General features: G+C 39.7%; 1 protein-coding gene across 6 annotated transcripts in view; it reads left to right on the plus strand.

Moving 5' to 3' along the window:
• LOC130141965 (tyrosine-protein kinase Fer-like) overlaps window positions 1-27430 on the plus strand; it is a 224729-nt gene that overhangs the window by 105349 nt on the left and 91950 nt on the right. For all 6 annotated transcript variants that reach the window (XM_056323318.1, XM_056323319.1, XM_056323317.1 and 3 more), the window contains 2 exons: window positions 11964-12167; window positions 16019-16141. In XM_056323318.1, the coding sequence (XP_056179293.1) occupies window positions 11964-12167; window positions 16019-16141 (327 nt within the window). The remainder of the gene's footprint in view (window positions 1-11963; window positions 12168-16018; window positions 16142-27430) is intronic.

A 27430-nucleotide genomic window follows, 5' to 3' on the forward strand; every position in this document is an offset into this window, starting at 1 on the left:
AGGAGACCTGTGAAGCAGGTAAGAGTGCCTGGAATCCAGGCGTGGTAGTGGACAAAGGGGGCCATACCAGTACTCAAGGGATCACAGTGAATGTGTGTGCACATGTGAATATAGAGAGTATATCATATGTGTACCTGTCACAGCACTCTTCAAACTAGCCAGCTACAACAAGATCTTTTACCATCACATATCAACTTACTCTTCACAACAGTCCCTCTGCTGTCTTCTCCTAATCTCTCTTCATCCAGGGCACACTCACTCTCTCTACTTCTTCCTCAGCTGCTCTCTCTTCATTGGCTCTCAACCACTTAACAGAACCAGCCACAGCTGCACCTTATCTACATCAGCCAACCCACCACCCCTGAAGCCAGCCCACAGCTGTATATTATCAATGTTAATTAACCCAGCTTCATTCCTCTACATGTACCTTCACTAATGACCTCCTATCTCTACCAGCTGAAGAGGTGGAAGGGGACTTGGCTGCCTATACTTATGTTAGTCCTACATGTAGGTGTGGTTGAAGGTAGCATCTTGTCTGTGGCAGTCTGTGTAACTGGCTGTGTCAATGTCATGTGTGTGCAGGGTGTGTGTGTGGGGGTGGTACACATGCTACTTGTCAATGTTGTGGGGGGGTGTGTGTACACGTGCTACTTCTAATATCCCTTAACAAAATAAATAACCTTTTGTCACCCAACACTAAGGGGACAGACAGGTTCTATTTGAGATCCTTGGCAGAATGATGATGACACTATTACCAGGGGTCAAGGGCAGGTACCTGTCACACCTTTTATAACATTTTGAAACATTATTTTTGTTTCAGGAGTTTCTGAAAGAGAATAGATTTGTGTCATTTAACTTCAACAGTGGTAGACATCTCCAGTCTGAGAAGTATTTAACTGTTGATGAAATTGAAAAATAGGACTGCCATCTTGGCTGAACAATATTCTGATCTTTTAGTCTTTCATTATGTTAATAAATTAATTATGCTGGAGTACATCCCTTTTCTATCTTAAAAAATCTGTGTACTTTTTGTTCAAACTGTTATTCTTTCTTACACTGTCCCACTTCTCTGAATCTGTAATAGAGCATACTTATTCTTTCTAGTGATGGGTCTATTGGTTATAGTGTTGGTCTCAGATCTCATGTCTAAAGATATCCCTGATAAAATAGACACCCAGGGCTTTAGATCCCAATGTCAGTGTCTGAGACTATGAGTCTCTTTCAGACTCTTATATATATTCTTGTTTTCCATCAGGACCATGGACTAAATTAGCCCTTTTGAGATATAATTTAGAAAGAAAGCTAGGAACCCCCAGACTTAAAGGCATTTTTTATACAGAATTACAGAATTGTTGAAGTTGGAAGGAGAGACCTCTTGAGATCATCTAGTCCAACCCCTCTGCTCAGTAAGGGTCATCTAGAGCAGGTTGCCGAGGACCATGTCCAGTCGGATCTTGAATATCTCCATAGATAGAGCTTCTGCAACCTCTCTGGCAACCTGTTCCAGTATTTAATCACCCTCACAGTAAAAAAGTGTTTTCTTGTGTTCAGATGGAATTTCATGTGTTTTAATTTGTGCTCATTGACTCTTCTGTCAGTGGGCACTACTGAGAAGAGCTCTTCTTCATTCCCCCCATCAGGTATTTATACAGAGTGATAAGACACACACACCCCCCCCCCCTCACCCTGAGCTTTCTCTTCTCTAGGATAAACTGTTGCAGCTCTCAGCCACTTCTCATATGAAAGTTGCTCCAATTCCTTAATCATATTTGTGGCCCTTCACTGGACTTTCTCCGGTATGTCCATGTCTCTCTTGTACTTGGGAGCCCAGAACTAGACACGGGACTCCAGGTGTGGCCTTGACAGTGCTGGATAGAGAGGAAGGATCACCTCTCTCAACCTGCTGGTAATGCTCTTCCTAATCCAGGCCAGGAGGCTGTTGGCCTTGTTTGCTGCAAGGGTGCATTACTGGCTCATGGTCAGCTTGGTGTGCACCAGGACCCTCTTCTTAGGGGGAAGGCCCTTCTCTGCAGAGCTGCTTTCCAGTCAGTCAGCCCGCAGCCTGTACTCGTGCCTGGGGTTATTCCTCCCCATGTGCAGGACTTTGCACTTCCCCTTGTTGAACTGCATGAGATTCTTCTCTGTCCATTTCTCCAGCCTGTTGAGGTCCCTCTGAATGGCATCACTACAATCTTGTGTATCAGTTACTCCTCCCAGCTTTGCATTGTTTACAAACTTGCTAAGGGTGCGCTCTGTCCCAGCCTACAGGTTACTAATGAAGAGGTTAAACAGTATTGGCCTCAGTATCAATCCCTGGGGTACACCACTAGTGACTTGCCTCCAACTGCACTTTGTGCCACTGATGACAATCCTCCAAAGTCCTGTGTAGGCTTCCGTTCTGGGGTCTACTTGTTCCTCCTGAGAGTTTGAAGTTCTTCCTAGTGTTATTTTTTGTTAGATAAGCCATCTTAACCTGAATGACTCTTCAGGGAAACCGTAAATGTGCAGGTAGCCTCTAGTCTGCCCAGAGTTACATTGTGTTACATTTTTCTCTTGCATGCATCAGTGGGATGTTTCTGTTCTCTTTCACAATTCTATATGGCAGAAATATCATATCATCCTTGATGATATGAAGAAGAAAAACCTTGTTTCATCTGGGTAGATCAGTAGCTGAGGTTCATTCAGGTTTCATTTGTATCTGTTTGATAGGCCTTTATGAGGATTTAGTTTTCATTCTGTTATCTAAAATGCAGTTCAACAGGCTTTTCTGGGACATGTTCAGATATGTGTTCATGATGCAATATGGAGTCTATTATTTTATTCAGAGATTTATCACTCTAAAAGTAAGAATTTGTATGAGCTCTGGCATTAATTATTTTGAATGACACAGAGCCTAAATAGGGGCTTCTCAGTCTATCCATAACAAATAAATCTGAAGTAGTCATTGAAAAAAATGGTTTTCTAAGTGTTTTCTTAAACAATGTAAGGTTGTTTAAAATTAATATGTGAAGTTATAGGTTAAAACTCATTATCTTCCATTTATAACCAATGAAAATAGCATCTCAGAATCTTTGTGCCTTCAGAACCTGTATGTAAGTTCATAAGCACAATATGCCCAAGGGCTGAGATAACAACACATCTGACCAGAGCATATTAAAACAATTTTTTCATAAACATTTATTATATTAGTTTAATAGTTGCTGGTCACAATGTTGATTTGTTTCCTCTCAGAGTTGCTGCGTGTGATCTCAAGGTTGCATCATGTAATACCTTACTTGCTGTATGTGTTCCTTGTTGTGTTGTTTATCATCCTTGGGGCCTGGGCTAAGGTTATTGTTTTGTACTTTGTAATACTGGCTTGTGATATGATAGAATTGCTGGTTGTGAAACTAATCTGGTGTGTGTACTCAGCATTGCCATTACCTTTGTACTTCGGGGGCCATCTACTGGGAACTATTAATAATTACAACTTTTGCCTTTTCTCCTCAGAGACCCAACCTATGGGGGAGACATCTTCCCACAACTAATTCCCTCCCCCCCTCCCTTCCTCCCCCTCCCTTCCTCCCCCCCTTTCCCCCCTTTCCTTCCTTTCCTCTCTCCCGGAGTCTCTTGGTAACTGGGAAGTTCTTATGTGGTGTGTCCGCCCATAGGTGAGTTTTCTGGCCCAGTCCTGGAGCTTGCCCGCTTTTATACTCAGCAAAATCAGAAACAGCTTACATATCTAGTGTATGTAAGCTTTTAAATTTGTGCCAAGCGCAGGCGTGCACTGTCTCATGATCCATAAGGTCCACACGTGCCAGGGATGTTGGCCAGATGTCCAGGTGTGGTGGAGTTACTGTCATGACACAGCTGCACACAACATTTACTGTCCAGATGGTCCTGCTCACATTCTGCCTGTTCAGGGGGCCCAGAACAAGCACCATCTGTCAGATTCATTAAATGCAATTTATATTTGTCCTTGAGCTCCTTGAGGTCACTGTCCAAGTTAAACAATTCCTAATTAAATACATGATCAAAGACTCTTTCATAAGCAGTAATCAATCATTATTTAATAAACTTCCACCACATTCGGTCCTTTGGTTACTGCTTATGAAAAGCATACGATAAAGGTATCATCATAGGATCTTGAGTTAGCTTACAAATTTTATACCATGAATGACAATTCCACCATTAACAACATAATAAAAATCACAATTACAGGATGAAGTAAAGCATTTAACACTTTAGTCATGGAAGGTGAATATCCAGTAAATATATCCCACCAATGATGGGCAGTTTCACGCTCTATTTGACACCCAAAATCGACTAGCTGGTGCCCCACTATCACAGTCTGTATTTGACTGTCAATCAAGGTTTTATTTCTTGTTTCCTCCAAATGTTTCCTCATGTGTTCCATGTCCTTCAAAATTTGCTTTAAAGGTTCCAAAGAGATATTCATTACTTTGGTTTAAGATATCAGGATGCCAGTACAAAGTTACTTGCTGTTCTCTATCCGGGATAAAAGTGAGGTTTCTCCCTTTCCAATATAAATGAGTCACATTTACTAAACATCCTGAAAAGGGGCTGGTCAAATTATAAATCTGAGTTGTGTTTTGATTAGAGGTCACTACACAAACATGTTGTGGCCCTATTTCAATAAACATAGAAAAGGTAGATGGTAGTATTGTCCATCGGCATAAATTTACTGAGTGTTCTAAAAGACAAGGCTCATATAATTGAGAGTTTTGACTGCATACTACTCCGTCCGTAGTACAAGAACACAAGTTCAAATTGTGTGTTTAATTTCTAGCATCTAGATACGTACCCTCAAAATGGGGTAGCCAGTATTCAGGAATAAAGGGAGACTTTTCCTCAAAAATAATGGGTAAAACTACAAACTTACACATTAATTCAGAGGGACAGCTTATATTAAAGTGTGTTATTTTCCCTGCACAATAATAGTCAGTGCATTGTACTGTTTCAGGTGACAACAGAATCCAACGTGTTGTGGGAATCCATGGTTTCAATACGGTCCACCAAATTAATTCATTGTTACTTTTTAAATCATTCTGGGTCTTATTTTGCTTCATGATTATATAAAACATTTGCAAAGTACATTCAGCCCAATTTACAAACTGACTCATGTTCTGGTTTATCTGCAATCTGCTGGCTTGTGACAAATCAAACAATTATAAGAATTCAGTATCATATTTTAATGTGAACTTTTGAGGTTGGAACACAGTAGGCATCCATTGCGCTTGTAAGCTGATCAGTTGGGATATATCCTGTCCTCCTGTCTTTAACTTATTTTGTAATGATTCCGTAACTATACAATTTACAAATCCTATACCAGCACCTGTGCTACCTAATAGTGTCCCACCAAGCTCTCTTCTTCTGACATAATGGTAAATGCAGGAAAGAGATATGTTGGGTTAAAGGGGATGGAGTAATTTGGCAGAAAATAAACCCCCTTGCCTTCTAACTGTCCTCACCGAGGTGGGAGGTTAGGTGCGGCTAGGTTTAAATTCTAAGTGATGTCCAATTTACCACTATCAGTCCAGTCACATTTAATATGTATATTAAACTACCACAGGTCTGGATACGCTAATAGCAGTCTGCACTGCCAGTCCAGTCGTACTCATGAACTAGCACGGCCACGCTCTAGGGTTTGGTCGTGTTCAATGAGAAACTGCGACGACCAGCTACTTAACAGTGCAGTTTTATTTGTGCAACAGATATACAGGTTCTTCGGATTGCCAGTGATAGTGACTGTCTGCAAAAGGCACATGCAAATTAAATGTTATAAAGTATAAAACGTGGGGAAAAGTTACAAACAATACAGCCTGGCTACAAATATTAAAGAGTAACTCTCTAGAGATATTTCTATATTTCTAAGTCTCCTGAAGGAAGCGCTTAGTTTAAGTCTCACCCAAGGCGTCCCAAGGGGGGGAGAAGAAACGCTCAGCCCATCGGCCGATCCCAGGAGTCAGTCTTGGTAGTGTCTTCCCCTTAACTTGTTCTCGGTGGTGTCTTCACCACTTGTCCCCTCATTCATTCACTTTTTATACTTCTCTTTACTCTCAGGTGGAGCTTGAGTAACTCTAGTCACTTTATTATGATTGGTGTAAAGTTCTCTCACTTTCATTTAAAGATACAGATCATTTTAAATTTACTACGCATGCTCCCCGAGTGGGGGATTCATCCTCTTTGGGGGGGCCATTTGAGTAGGTGGTCGCAATCTCCCACTACCACAATTATTTTACCCTAAAAAGCTTTCTGTAATACTACGCTTCTATTAGGACCCGATTTATCTCTAATTCCCCCCTCAAGGTGATTTTCCCACAGAGATATTAAAATGAATAACATTCTTCTGATGCTTTTGTGCAACTGAAACACAGGTGGCTGGTACTCTATTTAGTTGGTTGGCATTAACCAACTAAATCAATCATTATTTAATAAACTTCCACCACAGAAGGACAACCAGGTTTACTGGACTGTGTGGATCAGATAACCTGGCATGTCAGACCTACAAGAGTATGAAGCTCTAGTAGACACCAGTGCACATTGTACCCTAATGCCATCAAGCTATACAGGGACAGAATCCATTTGTATTTCTGGAGTGGCAGGGGGATCCCAACAGCTAACTATTGGAGGCTGAAATAAGCCTGACTGGGAATGAGTAGTAAAGTGCCCTGTTGTGACTGGCCTAAAGGTTCCATGCATCCTTGGCATAGATTATTTCAGGAGATGGTATTTTAAGGGCCCAAAAGGTGGGCTTTCATTATTGCTGACTTGGAGATAGAGGAAACTGAGCAGCTTTCTTCCTTGCCTGGTCTGTCAGAAGACCCTTCTGTTATGGGGTTGCTGAAGGTCAGAGAACAACAGGTGCCCATTACTACCACAACAGTGCATCAGTGGCAATATTGCACCAATCAAGACTCCCTGATTCCCATCCATAAGCTGATTCAGTAACTGGAGAGACAAGGAGTGATGAGCAGGACCCACTCACCCTTTAATAGCCCCCTATGGCCAGTAAGAAATTCTAATGGGGAGTGAAGACTAACAGTAGATTATTGTGGCCTGAACGAAGTCATGCCGCCAGTGAATGCTGCCATACCAGACATGCTGGTTCTCCAATACAAACTGGAGTCAAAGGCAGCCAAGTGGTGTGCTATGATTGACATTGCCAATGTGTGTTTCTCAATTCCTTTGGCATCAGAATGCAGGCCACAGTTTGCTTTCACTTGGAGGAGCATCCAGTACACCTGGAATCAACTACCCCAGGGGTGGAAACACAGCCCTACCATCTGCCATGGACTGACCCAGGATGCAACGAGAAAGGGTGAAGCTCCAGAACACCTGCAATATATTGACGATATCATCATGTGGGGCAATAAAGCAGAAGTTTTTGAGAAAGAGAAGAAAATAGTCCAAATCCTTCTGAAAGCCAGTTTTGCCATAAAATAAAGTAAGGTAAATTGACCTGCACAGGAGATCCAGTTTCTGGGAATAAAATGGTAAGATGGACATTGTCAGATTACAATGTATATGATCAACAAAATAACAGCAATGTCTCCACCAACTAGTAAGAAAGAAACACAGGCTTTCCTAGGCATTGTGGGTTTCTGGAGAATGCACATTCCAAATTACAGTCTGATTGTAAGCCCTCTCTATGAAGTGACCTGGAAGAAGAATGATTTCAAATGGGGCCCTGAGCAATGACAAGCCTTTGAACAAATTAAAGGGGAGATAGTTCAAGAAGTAGCACTTGGGCCAGTCCGGACAGGGCAAGATGTAAAAAATGTGCTCTACACCACAGCTGAGGAGAATGGCCCTACCTGGAGCCTCTGGCAGAAAGCACCAGGGGAAACTTCAGGTCAATTCTTGGGCTTTTGGAGTCAGGGATACAGAGGATCGGAGGCCCACTATACTCCAACTGAAAAAGAGATACTGGCAGCTTATGAAGGGGTTTGAGCTGCTTCAGAAGTGATTGGTACTGAAGCACAGCTCCTCCAGGCACCCCAACTGCCAGTGCTGGGCTGGATGTTCAAAGGGAGGGTCTCCTCTAATGATGCCACATGGAGTAAGTGGGTCATGCTGATCACACGAGCTCAAATAGGAAATCCCAATCATCCAGGTAACTTGGAAATTATTATGGATTGTCCAGAAGGTAAAGATTTTGGGATGTCATCAGAGGAGGAGGTGACATGTGCTGAAGAGGCCCCACTGTATAATAAATTACCAGAAGATGAGAAGCAATATGCCTTGCTTACTGATGGGTCCTGCCATATTGTAGGAAAGCATTGGAGGTGGAAGGGGTCTGTATGGAGCCCCCTATGACAAGTTGCAGAAACTGCTGAAGGAGAAGGTGAATCAAGTCAGTTTGCAGAGGTGAAAGCTGTCCAGCTGGCATTTGTTGTGAATGGAGTCATGCACTTCACTCATAAGAGAGCAACATACTTTACTGATATAAAACTGTGAGTTAGCAAAGTTCAGTGGTAAATGTGACTGTTTTAACAAGATTCAATGGCAAGGTACCCTTGATTATTTACTGCACAGAGGACAGGGTCAGACAAACTATCAGGGAGACCCTCCTGTTGAGTCATGAGGTTCAGGAAAGACCTCCTTGCTTTCTAAACTCCTTCTCAGATAAGAGTCTAGGTGCCAGTGAATCCAATCCAAGTCCCAGAATTGGTCAGTGGTTTATGTCTAAAGATTATATGTGCACAATCAATCTTTTATATCACTTAGCTAAGATTTCAAAGTTTAGCATTCTGTTAATCACTTATCAAGGATCTGTTGCGGCAAAGAATCTCTCAACCTCAAGAAGTAACTTTGAGAGGTGTCCCTACTCAAGGGGAGATCCTGGCGTGCACCCCGCTGCCATGTAGGAGAGCTCAATGGGCCCTGGGCTGTCCACTATTTATAAAGTAAAGATTTATAGTCATATTTACATACCAGCAAGTAGTCTGGGTCACCATTCCAGACAGCTCTTGGCTACCATGTTACAATCCATCCCCCAAATTCCAGAGTAAGCTGGATGCAGCCATCACAACCCTCACTGGTGGTTATGGCTTAAGCTGGGAAGGAAGCAGGGGAGGGGGAGCACACAGCCACAACATTGCTGAACAAGAAAAATGGCCAATACTTTACCTCTATACTGACTCATGGATGGTGTCAAATGCCCTGTGAGGGTGGTTGCAGCAATGGAAGTAGAGCAACTGGCAGCGCAGAGGTAAACCCATCGGGGCTGCTGCATTGTGGCAAGATATTGCTGCCTGGGTGGAGAACCTGGTTGTGAAGGTATGTCATGTAGATGCTCAGGTACCCAAGATTCGGGCTACTGAAGAGCATCAAAACAACCAACAGGTGGATCAGGCTGCTAAGATTGAAGTGGCTTGGGCAGCTCTGGATTGGCAACAGAAGTGTGAATTATTTATAGTGCAATGGGCCCATGACACCTCAGACCATCAAGGAAGAGATGGGCTTGTGATCAAGGGGTGGACTTGACCATGGACATTATTGCACAGGTCATCCACAAATGTGAAACATGCGCTGCAATTAAGCAAGCCAAGTGGTTAAAGACTCTGTGGTATGGAGGACAATGGCTGAAATATAAATACAGGGAGGCTTGGCAGATTGACTGTATCGCTCCCATAGACCCACCAAGGCAAGCTCCATGTGCTTGCAATGGTGGAACTGACCTTTGGTGGCTGTAGACATATCCTGTGCCCCATGCCACAGCCCAAAACACTATCCTGGGCCTTGAAAGACAGGTCTTATGGCAACACGGTACCCCAGAAAGAATTGAGTCAGACAAGACTCATTTTGGAAACCTCATGGCCAAAGAGCACAGCATTGAGTGGGTATATCACATTCCCTATCATGCACCCGCCTCTGGGAAAATTGAACGATGTAAGGGACTATTAAAGACTACGCTTAGAGCAATGGGTGGTGGGACCTTCAAACACTGGGATGCACATTTAGCAAAACGCACCTGGTTAGTCAGCACTAGAGGATTTGCCAGTTGAGCTTTCCCTGCCTAATCAAAACTTTTATGTACTGTAGAAGGGGATAACGTTGTGCACGTTAAAAATATGCTTGGGAAAAGAATCTGTTATTCCTGCCTCAGGCAAAGGCAAACCCATTTGTGGGATTGCTTTTGCTCAAGTACCTGGGTGCACTTGGTGGGTAATGAGGGAGGATGGGGAAGTTCGATGTGTGCCTCAAGGGGATTTGATTTATGTGAGAATAGCCAATGAAATAAATTGTATGATGTTAATTGCTATCCAACACTATAAGCCCATCACTGCACTAGGCGCCTCTTGGCACCCATCTCAGCCGCTCCGGATTTTGGGATCTGAACCCAGCTCCCTTTTGATTGCCACATTAATGAAGAATGAACTTTGATGAGACTAGACCAGCGCAGTGGTGGTGGAATCAGAACTGGCTTCAACTTCCAACAGTCCAACACCACACCCCATCTTTCCTGCCCTGAAAGACTGTTATGACAGATGGAGCCCAATGTCATGGACTAAATGAACTCAAAGGTCTTTTATAGGGATGGCCCATAGACTAAGGGAATGATATCTCTCTATGTGTATATATATGTATCAAAGGACTGGAAAGGTGATGGTGGTTAACTGGGATGTATTGGAAAGTGTGACCTGGGCATGACATAAATAGTATGGAATAACATTGCTAACTGGGAAGGTCCCAGAAGACAGGAGGTTAGCCAATGTGTCACCCATCTACAAGAAGGGCAGGAAGGAGGATCCAGGAAACTACAGGCCTGTCAGACTGACCTCAGTGCCGGGGAATGTTATGGAGCAGATCATCCTGAGTGTGATCACACAGCACGTGCAGGACAACTGGGGGATTAGGCCCAGCCAGCAGTCCGGTTAAAGATCTTTTCCAACCTAAATGATTCTATATTTCTATGAATAAGGGGTGGATAGTGTCCTGGTTTCAGCTGGGATAGAGTTAATTTTCTTCCTAGTGGCTGGCGGTGCTGTGTTTTGGATTTAGTATGAGAATAATGTTGATAACACGCTAATGTTTTTAGTTTTTGCTAAGTAGTGCCGACTCTAAATCAAGGACTTCTCAAGTTTCCCATGCTCTGCCAGTGAGCAAGTGCACAAGGAGCTGGGAGGGAGCAGAGCCAGGACAGCTGACCTGAACTAGCCAAAGGGATATTCCATTCCATAGAACATCATGCTCAGTATATAAACTGAGCAGAGTTGGCTGAGATCCACCAATCGCTGCTGGGGGACTGGCTGGACATCATTCAGTGGGTGGTGAGCAATTGTATTGTGCATTGCTTGTTTTTTCCCCTTGGGTTTTATTCTTCTCTCTCCCTCTCCTCTTCATTACAATTATTATTATTATTGTTGTTGTTATTATTATTTTACTTTATTTCAATTATTAAACTGTTCTTATCTTAACCCACAAGATTTACCTTTTATCCAGTTTTCCTCCCTATCCCACCAGATGGAGGGGAGGGAGTGAGTGAGTGAGCAGCTGCATGGTACTTTTAGTTGCTGGCTGGAGTTAAACCACAACATCTGTTATGGTGTAAATACTGGGAAGAAAATGGCTCTTAGTATTATTATTTGATTTGGAATAGGATTTTTAAATTTGATGCAAATTATTTAGCCAATACAAATACTTTTGACACCTCAATTTCTTACTTTATGTTCTTATATCACAGAAATTTGTCTCTGGATAAAGACATGCTTAATTTGGTACTGTTGTTAATAGCATGTCAGAATATGTGAGAAAGGCTGATAGCTTCGTCAGTATTTTTTTAATAGAATAAAAGGTGGTCAGTATGCCTTTAGTGTAAAATAATTTTGTTTGTTAATAGCAATATGCAATTTAGATACAGAAATAGAAATTATTGTTGTTCATCATGCTTTTCATGGAAAACTAATCTCTAAAAATGTACTGTTACTTTAACATTTTTCTTTGACTTTTTTTCCAAGTTCTTTGATGTAATATCAACTACTGTGAAACCATTGGCAGAGCAAGACTGGTACCATGGTGCAATTCCAAGAATAGAAGCCCAGGAGCTGTTAAAACAGCAAGGAGACTTCTTGGTGCGAGAGAGCCACGGGAAACCTGGTGAATATGTCCTTTCTGTGTTTTCAGATGGACAACGGAGACACTTTATCATACAATATGCTGATGTACGTCTCTGATACAGTACTAAATATTCAATGTTAGGAAGTTAATTATTTCAGATAAACAATTTAGAATCTACATCATTTACTGTGAGATATACCTTTAGCTTTTATATGAAAATTTGAAAACTGTTGGAAATATTTCCATCAGTGCTCAAATTGGAGGAAAAGGTAATTTTGTGGAATAAAAGAAAAATATGAAGTATGAGGCTATTCTACATATTTTATCCTATGTTGAAAAACCCAAGATATTTCTGTATATGTTTTGAAATCCAGAACTTATTACTACTCATTTATGCATGTACATTTATTTATTTTTAAACCTATTTTCACAGTTGGTGCTTATTAGGCTACTTTTAGTTCAGATTGTAAAGATTCCATTGAATCTTCCTGAAAAATGGAAACGTTCACTTAGGAGAAAATATTCTATTCTGTTTTGTTTATAGCTGGGAATAGAAATCCATGCTGCTTTTGAAATATATGTTTTATTTTTAGACTTATGGATGTTGTTTTGTTCAGCAGAACACACATTTGTGAATATTACATAGCATGTATGCTTCTGAGTAAAGACCAAAATTGATCCCGTTGTTTCTCTAGCTTATGAAAAACTGGTCATTTTAAACTACATTAATATTTATTCACTTTTACACAATGTATTACTTTTAATTTTTATTACATTTCTTGTTTTTATTTATATATGTATTTTTATTTGGACCTTTCAGAATTTCAAACTCATTGAAAATAAGATAGTACTCATAACATTACTAGAAATGCTTCTAGCTCTTTACTCTGTGAATATAGGTGTAATATACCAGCAAATCAATCTCAATTTTGATTTAGTAATACTGAAAAAATATACTTCAGTCTGATGCAATAAAATCTGCCAAACTTCAGTCAAACTATACAGACAAATGCACAGATTCGGTAGTATAACTGTGTTTACACTATGTTTCCCAGTCTAAATCCGCAGCTGATGCAGCATACCTGGGGAAGTCAGTATTGTGTTGCTGGTTTATTTTTTTTTAATGAGGGGTAGTGGTATTGTTCAAACTTCATAGAAGTTGGAATGTTTTTGTAGGATCAATGTGGACACTGATCTGTCTGGGTGTTCTCTTAATTTTCACCCATAACTTTCCTTTTAGGATTTAACAATTGGCAAAAAGTCAGTGAATAACAGTGATAAAACTACCTATACCTAGATACACGCAGTCTTATAAGATCCTTGGAGCTCTTATCCTTACTCAGCAGAATTAAATGCACATTATGTGCTTAGCGTGGCTGAAATAATTTTGTGTAAATCATTGTATGTGTCATACACCAGTGGGGCTTCAAACAATGTAGACTGGGACTGGGCTTTAAAGCAAATTAAAATAGAAATATTTTTTAATAAGTATTACTTTGAGGCTACCTTTATCTGTAATCTGACACTTTTTAATATCCACTTTTCCAAGAAAAATTTACAGAATTGTAAATAAATTCCCATAATTTCACTATTTTCTTTTAGGTATTATATTAGAAATGTAAGATTGATAGTTTACTATTGCACAATCCAAACATTATCAGGTCACTAGAACTCTCTGCTTGTACATTTAGTAGTAGCACCTTATGTTCATCTGCTCTTGGGATTAATTTGTGGGTGATTTTCTTGACAATTATGGAAGCTAAAACTTTTTTTTCATAAAGAAATGCAAGACTCCTTATGCACTCTTATGGGTCGAATCATCTGCTTTTACTGTGAAAAAAAGCTTGCTTTTTTTATTGTAAAGCTTATTAACCCTGAAAAGCATTTAATAAGTGATGAGATTGTTATGGCCATATGACAAGAGTGACTGAATTCATGAACATCTTGGTAGGGAAGTCTGCTGAGAGTAAAGTGTAATAATTTTTTTTCACTTTGGTACAAATAGTGTTGAATCGTCTCTCTGTGACTGGTCAAATCACATTCTTACATCACTGACAGGTTTGGTCTCCATTGGCCTTAAATTTTCTTCTGAATCAAAGACTGCAGAGCAGAAGTATATAACATATACCCATTTTAACAGTTCTTTAATTACATAAGTATTCTTTCTAGTTTTGCAAATATTTTTAAGCACTAATCCAAATAAAAGTATTTGCATGATAAATCAGCTCATCCTTCAGTTTTAAGCATCAAAATTCACCACTGTCGCTAAGGGCTACTCTGTTTTTCACTGTTCCTCTTTGAGGCTATGCTATTTTCAAACTGTTGTTTGTTAGTGATTTTAATCAGGATCTCATGTAAATACACAGAATAAAATAATGTTGTCTGCCCTGAGGGTAAATAAGCTTAAATGGCAGCAGATGAGCGCGAGGCTGGATCTGGTATGAGGAAATGTTATGCAGGTCTGGTTATTGTGCTAGGCAGACATCTCAGGACACCCTAACCGTGCTAAAGTTTTTTTGATCATCAAACAGAAATCTGAAGGAGGTTGTTTGAAAGGAACGGAGACTAGTGTTACTGGGCAAGCAAAGCTGAGTCAGTATTAATTAGTGAATGACATTAGGGGAATAAACCACAAGTATTTTAGACTGTGAAACCATGTTTACAATAGAGAACCAGTAATAAGATAAAAATAAGTGACGTGACCAAACTCTCCTTAATAATAGTGATAAAACATTACAGGAAATGTATGTGTTTATTCCTAATGAACAGAAACTTCGTATAATGCATTCTGCAAAGAATTTAACTGTAGGTGTTAGAAAAAAAATATCTGCATGGCAGTGGTAGAGGTTTTCATTGCCCAGTTTTGTAAATTAACCTGAATCACCATCTATGCTTTATTTTAATTGTGGTCTTTGTTTATTGTTGCCAATTCTGCTGGCTGGCTTACAGGAGTTCCTCTTTTGTGGGAAGAGTCTTCTAACTGTAGATATTTAGACCTTATATAGACACAGTAGTTTATTCTGCTTCCCAATCACTTAGCCTTAATGTAGAATTTAAGATGATTAAATAAATACTAATTTACCTTTTTTTCCTCCCCTCAAGTGTAATGGCAGGGATAACCAATGAAGATAACCTTTTTTTTCCTTAGTATCTGAAAGTACCTTATAGCATTCTTTGCTAAGAAAATTTTACATGCTTCTAAGAAAATATTGAGATTCCACAGTATTGTTGGCATTATGTTGAATTATGTACCTAAAATTATATAAACTGAGAAAAAGGGTAGAAGGGGAAAAAAAAGGAATTTTGTCTTGCTCAACTTCTTTATAAATTACATGCATGACCTGCCTTTGTAGACTGTACTCCTGTAGACTGCTTTGGTATATACTTCTTATTAAAGACCAATCATGGGTGCATACTCTGTGCTAGGGATTTGTTAATTTTATCAAATGTTCTAAGTGCAGTAATATCTGGGTGAGATAGTGTTACTTATCTCTTGTTTATTAGATTGACAGATTTATATTTTTTTTTATGTTTGGGGCCTTTTTATTATTATTTTTAGAGTTTTATTTACTCTGGAAGTTAGTATCATTTCTTCCAGTTTATAATCTTTTTATTTCATTCTGTCACAGCTTAAGTATCCCAAACTGCCCCACCTCTTGCATTAGAAGAGCTTCCTTTTTTAAAAAATAAGTTTAAATAAATAGTTATTTTATTATGTTGCCTTAAATGAGTGGTGCAGTAATTTTTCATTTATTAATTTATTATCTTCCTGATCATCATTCTATTTACTTCAGTAGAAGTGTTATTAAATTGAATAGGATAGAGATTTAATTCTGTAAAAGCAAATTTTTCTTTATTTGTTACTAGTGATGGAAACTTGGTAATGTTCTTTTACAGTTTCTTCTTTGAAATTTTGCTTGTACAGAAACAATTATTTCCTTTTATGTCCATACAGAATCAGTATCGCTTTGAAGGAACTGGGTTTCAAACTATTCCTCAGCTCATAGACCATCATTATACAACAAAGCAAATTATTACAAAGAAATCAGGTGTTATTCTACTGAATCCTGTTTTTAAGGTAATGCATGCATTCCAAGAATTCTATTAAACTGAAAGTATTTTGGGGTTTGTATTATCATTTAACATATGTTCTTTGCGATGACAAGTGGTAATATTAAAGTAGGTTGTAGAATATTTGTATATGCTATTAAGTCAATAATTTGAGTACCGGAACTATCTCAGTTGCTTACTTCTTGACAGAAGACACTGCAGTTTTCTTTAGTGTTTACTTCAGCATGCAAATTCTTGGAGGATTTTTCATTCTTGCTCAGTTCTGTGAACCTCCATTCTTTATCTGAATGCTTTCAGCCTTCTATACTCTGCCCAATGCATTCCTCCAAAATAACACTCTGTCCTGATTTATATAATAAATAATTGCCACCCTGAAAGAATGGCATTCAGAGTCTCCCAAAACATCCTTGTACTGCTTTTGTTTTTTTCCGTTTTGGAGTTTACTGTTTGGATTCCACTATTCACTATGTAACTGAAACTATTAGTTCATTGTCCATAACATTGTAATGAAGAAGTTGTCAGAATAAAAATGGTTTTCTTTAAGTGGTAAAATTCTCAAATCACAGTTTCATCCCGATTTTATATCTCAAATATAAGGTACTGATATAGACATGGGAACAGGTACTGTCCTACCAGTATCATTGCAAATTTGAAATAAAACTTTTTAATCTGTAAGCCATTTCAGATGTCTTTCAAAATAGAAACAAAAAGGGATATTAAAATATATCATTATTTAGAAAACTTAACAGCTTACATTCTTCCAGTAGTTTTGTAGTTAGTATTTACTCGGTTGATATTTCATTCATAAACCAACTCTTTTCAACTTAATCTTTCCATTTTAACTATGAGTTAGCCATTTGCTCTTAATGAAAAAAATGGACTGGTTTCAAGCACACTTAAGGCACCTTCTCCATTATACAAAATTTTAGGAAGCATAACAGATTATAATTCAGAGTTAGTTTCCTTCTCCAAAATCCTAGTTATTTTCCTCTAATAATCCTAAGAAATTAAAGTGTATTTCTGTTCTTCTCAAAAATGTTTTAATGCTTACCTGTGCTTGCTTTAATAATAATTAAAAAAAAAAAAAAAGAGACAGCAAGAGTTAGCTTTTAAACTGAAAGCCTTTTTTTCTTCATAGCTTTTAACATCTATATACCTATTCTCTATATTGCGTATATGTTCAGCATCTTTTAATGGATACTTACTAGCTTTGGTAAATGCATATGGACAATTATAATCAGATAAAAAATGAAAGTTATTTCTTCTAGGTAACTCTTAAAACTTGAATGTCCTTTGCTTTTTGTCTGCTCTGATTATAAAGATATTGAAAATTTATTACATCTTACACGAATTGCACACTGTGGTCTATTTGTGAAGTGCATTTATTCTGCTTATTTACTAGGGAATTTAAACATTTATTGAAATTGATATGCAGAGGGTTTTTTTTAGTTCTTAATTGATACATATTTTCTCTAGTCTATATATATGATTTTTAATTTCACAGAATGAGGCTTTGAAAATACTAATTTTTGGTTAATGTCTTGCTAATTACAAAACTGATATTTTATTTATTGAACATACAATATTAGTTTAATTATTGAATATATGGGAAAGCTTAGGATTTTATCTTTGATATGTAAATAATTATATTTTTATATAAATTAAGCTAAAGATAAAAGGTTGTCAAACCAAAAATTAAATCTTTCTATGTTTGTTTGCAAATTCCTTTTGTAATACTAGAATTATTTTTTAAATGTAATGCTTTGTCTGTTTCCTGGCTTTTTATAATATACATATTACTGCAGAGTTTAAGCAGTTTTCAGTGTTTAAAAGCCTGTGAGAACAGCCCTAATTTAACAAATGTAAAATGATAATGGAGCATGTTACTATGTGCTAAATGATAACAGAATTTATTCTTAGTTATTCACTGTTAAACAGGCCTGGAAAACATAATTTCTTTATTCTCTGTTGTTTACTTGTAATGGAAAAAACTTTCATATTCTTAACATTTTGTTTCATTTTGGTAATTTTTTTTAATAAAGTTAGGTTTTATTTATACATAGTTTTATGTAACTATGTATAGTTCTAGTACATACACTATTGGTAAAATATGGGCCCAGATCAGTTTCTTGGTAATTTATGCATTGCATTACTTGACCTCATGCCCTTTGAGGTGTAAATGCACTTATGAATAGTTTAAAATCACTTGGTATAACCAATCCTTATATGACATAGAGACTGTACAGACATGTATGAATTTTTGTGGCGGATCTTTTCACATCTTGAATCTATACCACTACAAATGCATTCGTCATATCATAACCCCCTTACAAAATGTATTGAGGGCCATTTCTAAAACAGACATTTTTTTCTCTTCTACTGTCACTGGGTACAAAATCAGTAATTTTCAGATGGAAAAAGAAATAGGCCCATTCCCCTTCTGGACTTGTTGATTTGAGTTAGTTTCAATATTAACTTAAACTAGAGCAAATTTTAGTACTGAGGATGATGCTAGTCTTCTGTCTTATGACCAGGTAGGTGGTAATTGCTTGCAGTTGTAGTGATAAAGTACTTTCATTACTCAGGTTTTCCCAAGTGCTGCAAATAATCTTCATCTATCCATAAAATCCCATCACACAGGTTCTATATTTGGCAATATGATTTTCTTTGTGGTGATGTGCTTCAGTGTTAATAGTCAAGAGTAATTCCTTTAGGGTTCATGAATTTTTCAACTTTCATCAGGTTACATGAAGTAACAGAAAGGATATCTATGATAATATTGATGGTTAGTGCTAAAAAGAATACTGGGCGCTAGGAAACTTTATGGTTTTAGTATCTGTGTATCACATAAATTGTATGTTTGCTTTTATAAAATTAAGAAGTATAACCTTGAGTTTCTAATAGCTACTTATAGCATGCACAAGCTAAAAACAATGTATAATGCACTTTAAATGCTTCATGACCAGCAGTTTGAATCAAATAAGAAATTTAAGTGTTAGCTAAAAATTTTTTGTTGTTAGAGCAGTTGTTTTAAAATTGTTTTAACTTAGATCTTTGCAACAACTTTTTTCTGAATTATGTTTTTATGATTTTTTTTGTTTTCCCATCTGATTAAAATGAGTTGTTAGAAAAATGTACTCCAGAATTAAAAAAAAAAGTGTGTTGTGAGCTTTCCTTTTAATTTTCAGCCTTAATGAGTTTTGCAAGTTAAAAGTTATTGTATCTGAACATAAAAGAATTTATTAGTAACTGGGGTTCTTCTCAGTGTGCTATCCATATTTGTGTTCTATCATATCTGCACAAATTCATCAAATGGTTTAACTGCTTTTGCTTTTTTGTCCTAACCTTCTGTATATAGTGTGTGTGCATCTGACCTTCCCCATGTTCTTTGCTCAGGGTGTAGTGGGCTCGTATGCTTTCTGTTCTTTAATGTTCTTTCCCAACCTTTGTCTACTAGAGTCTCCAATAGAGGACAAAGGAAGCTGGAAATAATGTATGTATAAGGATGGGAGAGTCCCAAAAAATCTACCAGTAAATGTGGTTATTGGTATAATGCTTATTTGTATACCCATTGCACTGTGAATAATTTCAAAGTGAGCAGTTCAGTCAGAAATAGCTCTTGGATTCCTAAATAAGTAGCCACTATTGATCAAACAAAACAAGTTATTTCATAAGTATCTACAGTAGCATAGCATTTGTTACAGATGTGTGTGGATCTCCAGGAGCTATCTTGCAGTTGCCAAAACTGATTTCTCTTTAAGGATTTATTCCACTCTAATGCAATTAACTTTCTTGGTAGTTCATCACTGAGATATATTATTCTACAAGATCAATCCACAAAAGAATTAAACTTCTTTGGTGAAGTCCACTGTCTTCAGACACTTCAGCTGTGGATGAGCAAAGGATAAGCTCAGAAGCAGCTGCAAACTTACAAGGACAGGGCTATTTTCTTGCATCAAATATATGTATTGAATCTGTGTAGTAGTGCCTGAATTCTCAAGAAGCTGAATCTGAGAGAAGTATTCAAATGTTGATTAAGAAGTAATTCAGTGACCACATGTGGTGGGTTGACCTTGGCTGGCTACCAGGTGCCCAGCAAACAGCTCTCTCACTCCCCCTCCTCAGCAAGACGGGGAGAAAATAAGATTAAAAAATTGTGGGTCAAGATAAAGGCAGTTTAATGAAAGCAAAGACAGCGTGTGGAAGCAAAGCAAAACAAAAAGAAGATTTATTCTCTACTTCCCATTAGCAGGCAATGTCCAGCCACTTCCTGGGAATTAAGGCTTCAGTATGTGTACCAGTTGTTTCAGAAAACAAATGCCTTAATAACAAATGCTCCCCCTACTTTCTTTTGCTTAGCTTTTACTGCTGAGCATGACATCATATTGTATGGAATATTGGTTTGGTCAGTTTGGGTCAGCTGTCCTGGCTATGTTCCCTCCCATCCCAGCCTACCAGTCTCTGGGGTCAGGGGGAGTTGGAAAGACAGCCTTGATGCTGTGGGAGCACAGCTCAGCAGTAGCCAAAATATTGGTGTGTTATCAACACTGTTCTAGCCACAAATGCAAAGCACAGAACTATCATGGCTGCTATGAGGAAAGTTAACTCCATCCCAGCCAGACCCAATACAATCTCTGCACCTTATTCCATACTGTTTGTATCATGCTGAGGTCCCACATTAACTGATGCATTTATATATCTTCTGACCATCCCCTTATATCTTTTTCTCATTCCTGAAATCCCCTCTTACCAACACTTACTACTTATACTACATGCTTTATACCCAACAAACAGATTTATACATTCTCATTAACTACTATCCCCTCTCCCTTAACATATATATAGATATTATTTTCCCATTCCATGGGTTTCTACCACTCCCCTGCAAAATATCCATAATAACAGTCTATGATTTGGGTCCTGTCTCTCAAGGTGGTTGCTCAGGACAGGAGAAGCAGCATGTTTGAATGTTAGGTGCCAACACCAGCTTGGTTTGGGTCATTGCTGAACTCACCCAGTTCCTTGTGAAGATAATTCTCTGTCAGTTCAGGTAGTCGCTGCTACATTACTTCCTACAACATACAACTCACATCACAGCTTATTTTTTCCCCAAGGTTAAATCTCCTTGAGGCACACACTGAGTCTCCTCATCCTTCCGCATTACCCACCAAGTACACCCAGGTCCTTGAGCGAAGACAATCCCACCAATGGGTTTGCCTTTTCCCATGGGAGGAGCAACCCACATCACCTTCCCCAGCCACTTCCCCTACAAGGACCTTATCTCCTCCCACAGTATGTAGAGGCTTTGTTTGGGCAGGACCAGGACAGTTAGCAGGTCCTCTGGTGTTTACCAGCCAAGTGGCTTCTGCTAAATTTATATCCCAGTGCTTCCATGGCCCAGTGACCAACACTCTCAACATAGTCTTTAAGTCCATTATATCTCTCAGTCTTTCCAGAGGCTTTTTGGGTGATAGGGGATGTGATACACTCAACCCATGCTGTGTTTCTTAGCTCATTTTATGAGGTTATTCCAGAAATGAGTCCCATTGTCTGATTCAATTCTTTCTGGGGTGCTGTGTTACCACAGAACTTGCTTTTCACAGCCCAGGATGGTGTTTTGGGCAGTGGCATGGTCAACAGGGTATGTTTCCAGACACCTGGTAGTCGCTTCCACCATGATCAGTATGTAGCACATGCCTTAGTGTCGTGGTTTAAACCCAACTGGCATCTAAGTACCACACAGCCACTCACTCGCTCCCCCTCCCCCCCAGCAGGATGAGGATGAGGATCAGGAAAAAAAGTAAAACTCATGGGTTGAGATAAGAACAATTTAATAATTGAAATTTATAATGATTATGATAACGATGATTATGAAAATAATAATGATGATGAAAGAGAAGGGGAGAGGAATAAAATCCAAAGGGAAGGGGGAAAAAACCCCAAGTGATACACAATACAATTGCTCACCACCCACTGACTGATGCCCAGCCAGTCCCCAAGCAGTGATTGCCAGGACCCAGCCAACTCCACACCTCACCCCCAGTTTATAGTTTATATACTCAGCATAGCGTTCTATGGTATGGAATATCCCTTTGTCTAGTTCAGGTCAGCTGTCCTGGCTGTGTCCCCTCCCAATTTCTTGTGCCCCTCCAGACTTCTTGCTGGCAGGACCTGAGAAACTGAAAAGTCCTTGACTTAGTATAAACATTACTTAGCAACAACTGAAAACATCAGCATGTTATCAACATTATTCTCACACCAAATCCAAAACCATAGCACTGTACCAGCTACTGAGAAGAAAAATAACTCTATCCCAGCCAAAACCAGGACACTTGTATTCATGGCAGTGGTTCTAACATAGTCAATTTTTCAGGCCTCACCATACTGGAAATCCAGCCACCACCCTCTATTGCAAGAAGACTAGCATGGCTTGCTAGATTGCAGTGCATGTTTCACAGTGTGATGACCTCCATGGTCAGGTCTACCTCTTGATAACCAGCCAATCTGTATGTTGCATCTCTCCCTAGATGTCCCAATGTTTTGTGGGCCCATCGAGCTACAAATAGTTCACCCTTACACTCCCAGTAGCTTATTCAGTTCTGGCAGCCTGGTGTACCTGCTCATTGTTTTGATGTTCTTCAGTGGTAGGGTTCTTGGGCAAGTGAGTACCTGCATGACCTGCCTTTAGAGCAATGTTTTCTACCTGGGCAGTGATGCCTTGCCACAATGCAGCAGCCCAGATGGATTTACATCTGCGCTACCAGTTGCTCTGCTTCCATTGCTGTAGCCACCCCCACAGGGCATTTACCACCATCCATGAGTCAATAGAGAGTACTGGCTACTTTTCTCAGTCAGCAATCTCTAGGGCCAGCTGGATGGCTTTCACTTTTGCAAACTCACTCAACTTGCCTTTTCCTTGAATTACTTCAATGACTTTTTGTGTATGACTCCACACAGCAGCTTTCCACTTCTGATGGTTTCCTACAACATATCAGGATCCATTGGTAAACAGAGTATAGTGTCTTTCATCTTCTGTTAAGTCTTTATATGGTGGTACCTCTTGGGCATGTGTCACCTCCTCAGGTGATGCTGTGAAATCTCTGCCTTTTGACCAGCCCACAATCTCTTACAGGATTACTGGGCAGTTTGAGCATGAGCCCATTGCATGATGAAGGATACCCACTTACTCCATGTAGCATCAATTATAAAATGTGTAGAGAGACATTTCTGTTGAACATCCAGTGTAGCACAGGCAAGTGTGGTGCCAAGAGGAGCTGTGCTTCTGTACCAACAACTTCTGAAGCAGCTCAAACCCCCTCATATTCTGCTAATATCTCTTTTACAGTCAGGGTGTATGTAGTTGGCTTCTGATCCTCAATACCCACAGCTCCAAAAGCCTAGAGGTTGGCCTCAGGTTTCTGCTGGTGTTTTCTGCCAGAGGATCCAGGTGAGGTCATGCTCCCCAGCTGCAGTGTAGAGCACATTTTGCACAGCTGGTCCTATATGGATGGGCCCAAGAGCTACTGCATAAGCTATCTCCTGTTTGATCTGCTCAAAGGCTTGTTGTTGCTCAGGGCCCTACTCAAAATACTTTTCTTTCGGGTCACTCAATAGAGAGGGCTCACAAGCTGACTATAACCTGGAATATGCATTCTCCAGAATCCCACAAGGCCTTGGAAAGCTTGTGTTTCTTTCTTGTTAGCTGGTGGAGACATAGTTACTATCTTCTTGGTCACATCCATAGGGATGTGACAGTGTCCCTCCTGCCATTTTATGCCCAAGAACTGGATTGCTTGTGCAGGTCCTCTGACCTTGCTCTTTTTTATGGCAAAACCAGCTTTCAGAAGACTCTGGATTATTCTTTTTCCTTTCTCAAATACTTCTTCCACTTTATTACCCCACACAATGATGTCATCAAATTATTGCAGATCGTCAAGGGCATCACCTTTTTCCAGTGCAGTTTGGATTAGTCCATGAAAAATAGTAGGGCTGTGCTTCCACCCCTGGGGTACTTGATTCCAGGTGTACTGGATGCCCCTCCAAGTGAAAGCAAACTGTGGCCTGCATTCTGATGCCAAAGGAATTGAGAAACACACATTGGCAATGTCAGTCATAGCACACCACTTGGCTGCCTTTGACTCTAGTTTGTATTGGAGAACCAGCATGTCTGGTATGGCAGCATTCAGTGGTGGCATGACCTCGTTCATGCCACAATGGTCTACTATTAACCTCCACCATCCATCAGACTTTTGCACTGGCCCTATGGAACTATTAAAGGGTAAGTGAGTCTTGGTGATCACTCCTTGGTTCTCCAGTTGATGATTCAGCTCATTGATAGGAACCGGTGAGTATCAGTTGGTGTGATATTGACTGTCAAGGTGTGATATTGATTGTCATGGTAGCAATCAGCACCTGCTGTTCTTCAACCTGCAGCAACCTCACAACTGAAGGGTCCTTCGAAAGACCAGACAGTGTACACAGCTGTTTAATCACGTTCTCTGTATCCACAGTAGATACACCAAAAGCTCATTGGTACCCTTTTGGGTCCTTGAAGTACCTTATCCTGAGATAGTCTATGCCAAGAATACACAGGGCCTCTGGGCCTGTCACAATAGAATGGTTTTGCCACTCATTCCCTGTTAGGCTCACCTTAGCCTCCAACACAGACAACTGTTAGAATAACTGTGTTGCTACAGAAATCCAAATGGGTTCCACACCCTTATATCCCGATGACATTAGAGAACACTGTGCACCAGTGTCCACCAGAGCCTTATACTTCTGTGGATCCGATGTGCCAGGCAATCAAATACACACAGTCCAGTAAACCTGGTTGTCCCTTTCCTCCTCCTGGTTGAAGGCAGGGACTATTTATTTCCAGATGGAGTATTCACTGTCTGACCCTTGCACTGCCAGACTGGAGGTCCCTTCACCATAATCAAGGGAGGTGATCTCAGTCTTTTTTCTGCATCTGGGGGATCACTGATTGTTGCCTTTGGGCTCAACAGCAACTGAACTGACAGCCTTCTTGGATGACCCCTTATCAGCCATCTTACCCATCAGTTTGTACATGGACTTCCAGCTTAAAGGTGAGCTCACCATCCTCCCCCTGGTCACACAGGAAGAACCAGAGAGTGACACATGGCATGCACATAGGGCTTTCCCTCTGACCATTGTGGGAGGGGACTGACTCCATGGGGAACCCCTGACAGCCGAGGTGCTGGCCTGTGGGTACGAGGAGGGAGAGAGATTTTCTTCAAAATTTCAGTCAGGAAGATGCTCTCCCCACAGTTGTGTATCCATATCTGGGCAATACATTCTTGCAAAGCTTTTAGAATATGATGCTGAGGCATTTTGGACCTCCTTCCTCCACATGGTCCATGTACACTGGGCATCATCCAGATCTTTGGAGACCTGTTTGTTGTCCAGGTCACCATAGCTCACTTCCAGTACCGCTAATTCTCTGAGGTACTGGATACTTTCTTCAGTGGTAGTCCACTTTCCTCAGTAATTGACAAGATCTTCCTTGAATGGATACCTTGCTTTCATACTTGACAGAATCCACCTCCAGAGGCTGCAGATTGTTGCCTTTTTTCCTGATTTCTTTGTCAGTTCCCCAGTCCCCAGAGCAATCTGCTCACCTTGCTGGCAGCTGTAATCTTTCTGCATGTCTTCAAATTCTCTCAAGGTCAGGGACCAAGTAGTTTCTACCTGTTGGGTGATTTCTCTCACTTCTTCCTCCTGTTTCTTTGCCAAAGGACCAGCTTCCTGATCAGACCTTTTCCTCCTCCTCCCTTATTAATCAATGATATGGACACATCAACCTCTGAATCAATTATTTCTTTTTTACTACTGGGGCAATTACTGTAGTTGGGGTTTGGATCTCTGTCTCAATCGTGGCACCCTCAGAAGTGGTTTGGGTCCCTGTCTTAACCATGCTCCTCTGATAATACTGAGCCATGGCTCGACTGGCCTTGCTAACCAGTGCTAGAAGCTGCTGGGTGTCATTGAGGTAGGCAAGGCACCCTTCGATCAGGTGGTGTGTCAATTCACCAGGATTATTGCCTGTTCAGGTGTAAAATCCCAAATCCTACTAAATGTAAAGTAAGGTAGAACAAAGACTGGATTGCCATAGACCATATGGGAAAATTTTGTCAATCTAAATTCAGTCATATAGGAGGAAAATATATATTTGCCTAATAAAGCATTCAGAAGAACGCATGAGTACGTGGTAATAGAAGCTACTAATATTTAGCAGAGACAATTGATATTTCTGCACCACTTCCTGTGGTGTGTCTTTTATGAACTGGATTTTTTTCTGCTGTTAGAGATTTCCCAATCCTTTTGTTATCCCAAATAAGTTAATGGTATGTGAGAAGCTAGCAATATCTTGTTAAAGAACAAAGTGGAAGGGTATATCTGATGTAAGAAATTAATGCAACAAGTTTAATTTAAACTATTGGCATTTCTATAATGTTGTATGACTTCAGGTTCAAAGCCATCATCTTTCTGGCTTGGAATGAACTGACATGCACACTGAAAAAATCATGAGTTAAGGCTACAGCTTCACATTATCACTGCTTCAAATGAACAGCTTGTTGCTGCCAAAAAGGCAGCATGGGGCATGGGGTGGTGTCTGTGGCAGACGAGGCATGGACTTTGCAAGGATAGTGAAGCAAAGACTTTTATTGTTAGTTACAGCTTTTATAAGTTTATACTCTGTACATGTGCTGCTAAAAGCTTTATTATTGGTCAAACTCTACTGTCCACGCACCCAGCCGCTGTTCACTATAGGCTACTCTCTGCTGTTCACACTGTTTCCTTATCTTCTAGAGGAGAGATCACATTCTTCCTTTGTTTCTGTCTCATCCAGGTTTCTTCTCATACTCCCTCAAAGTTATTTACCTCGTTGCTGCAGGATCACACCTGCACATTGTCAAAGCAAGGCCACTGCTGCACATTATCAATGTCAAACAACCCACTGTCTCCGTTCCCTACAGTGTCCTTGCTCCTTTTTCCTTTCTGTATGGCTTTACCTTTCTCCTGTTCTTTTCCAATCACATATTAAGCTAATTAAAATGTTTTGACAGGTTAATTTTTTTCAGTTTTAGTGATCTTAACATACTATCTGAAGATTACAAGAGCCAGTGCAAGATGAGCACATGTGCCTAGGAAGGTATAGAATGGAGGATCTTAAACTTTTGATTTCAACAAATTATTAATTTGGCACAAGTTTTAATATGAAACTGCAGCTCTTTGGTAGGTATCGCCCACTAATCACTACAATTTAGAGGTGATT

The sequence above is a fragment of the Falco biarmicus genome, chromosome W (genome assembly GCF_023638135.1).
Source record: "Falco biarmicus isolate bFalBia1 chromosome W, bFalBia1.pri, whole genome shotgun sequence".
NCBI classification, from domain to species: Eukaryota; Metazoa; Chordata; class Aves; order Falconiformes; family Falconidae; genus Falco; species Falco biarmicus.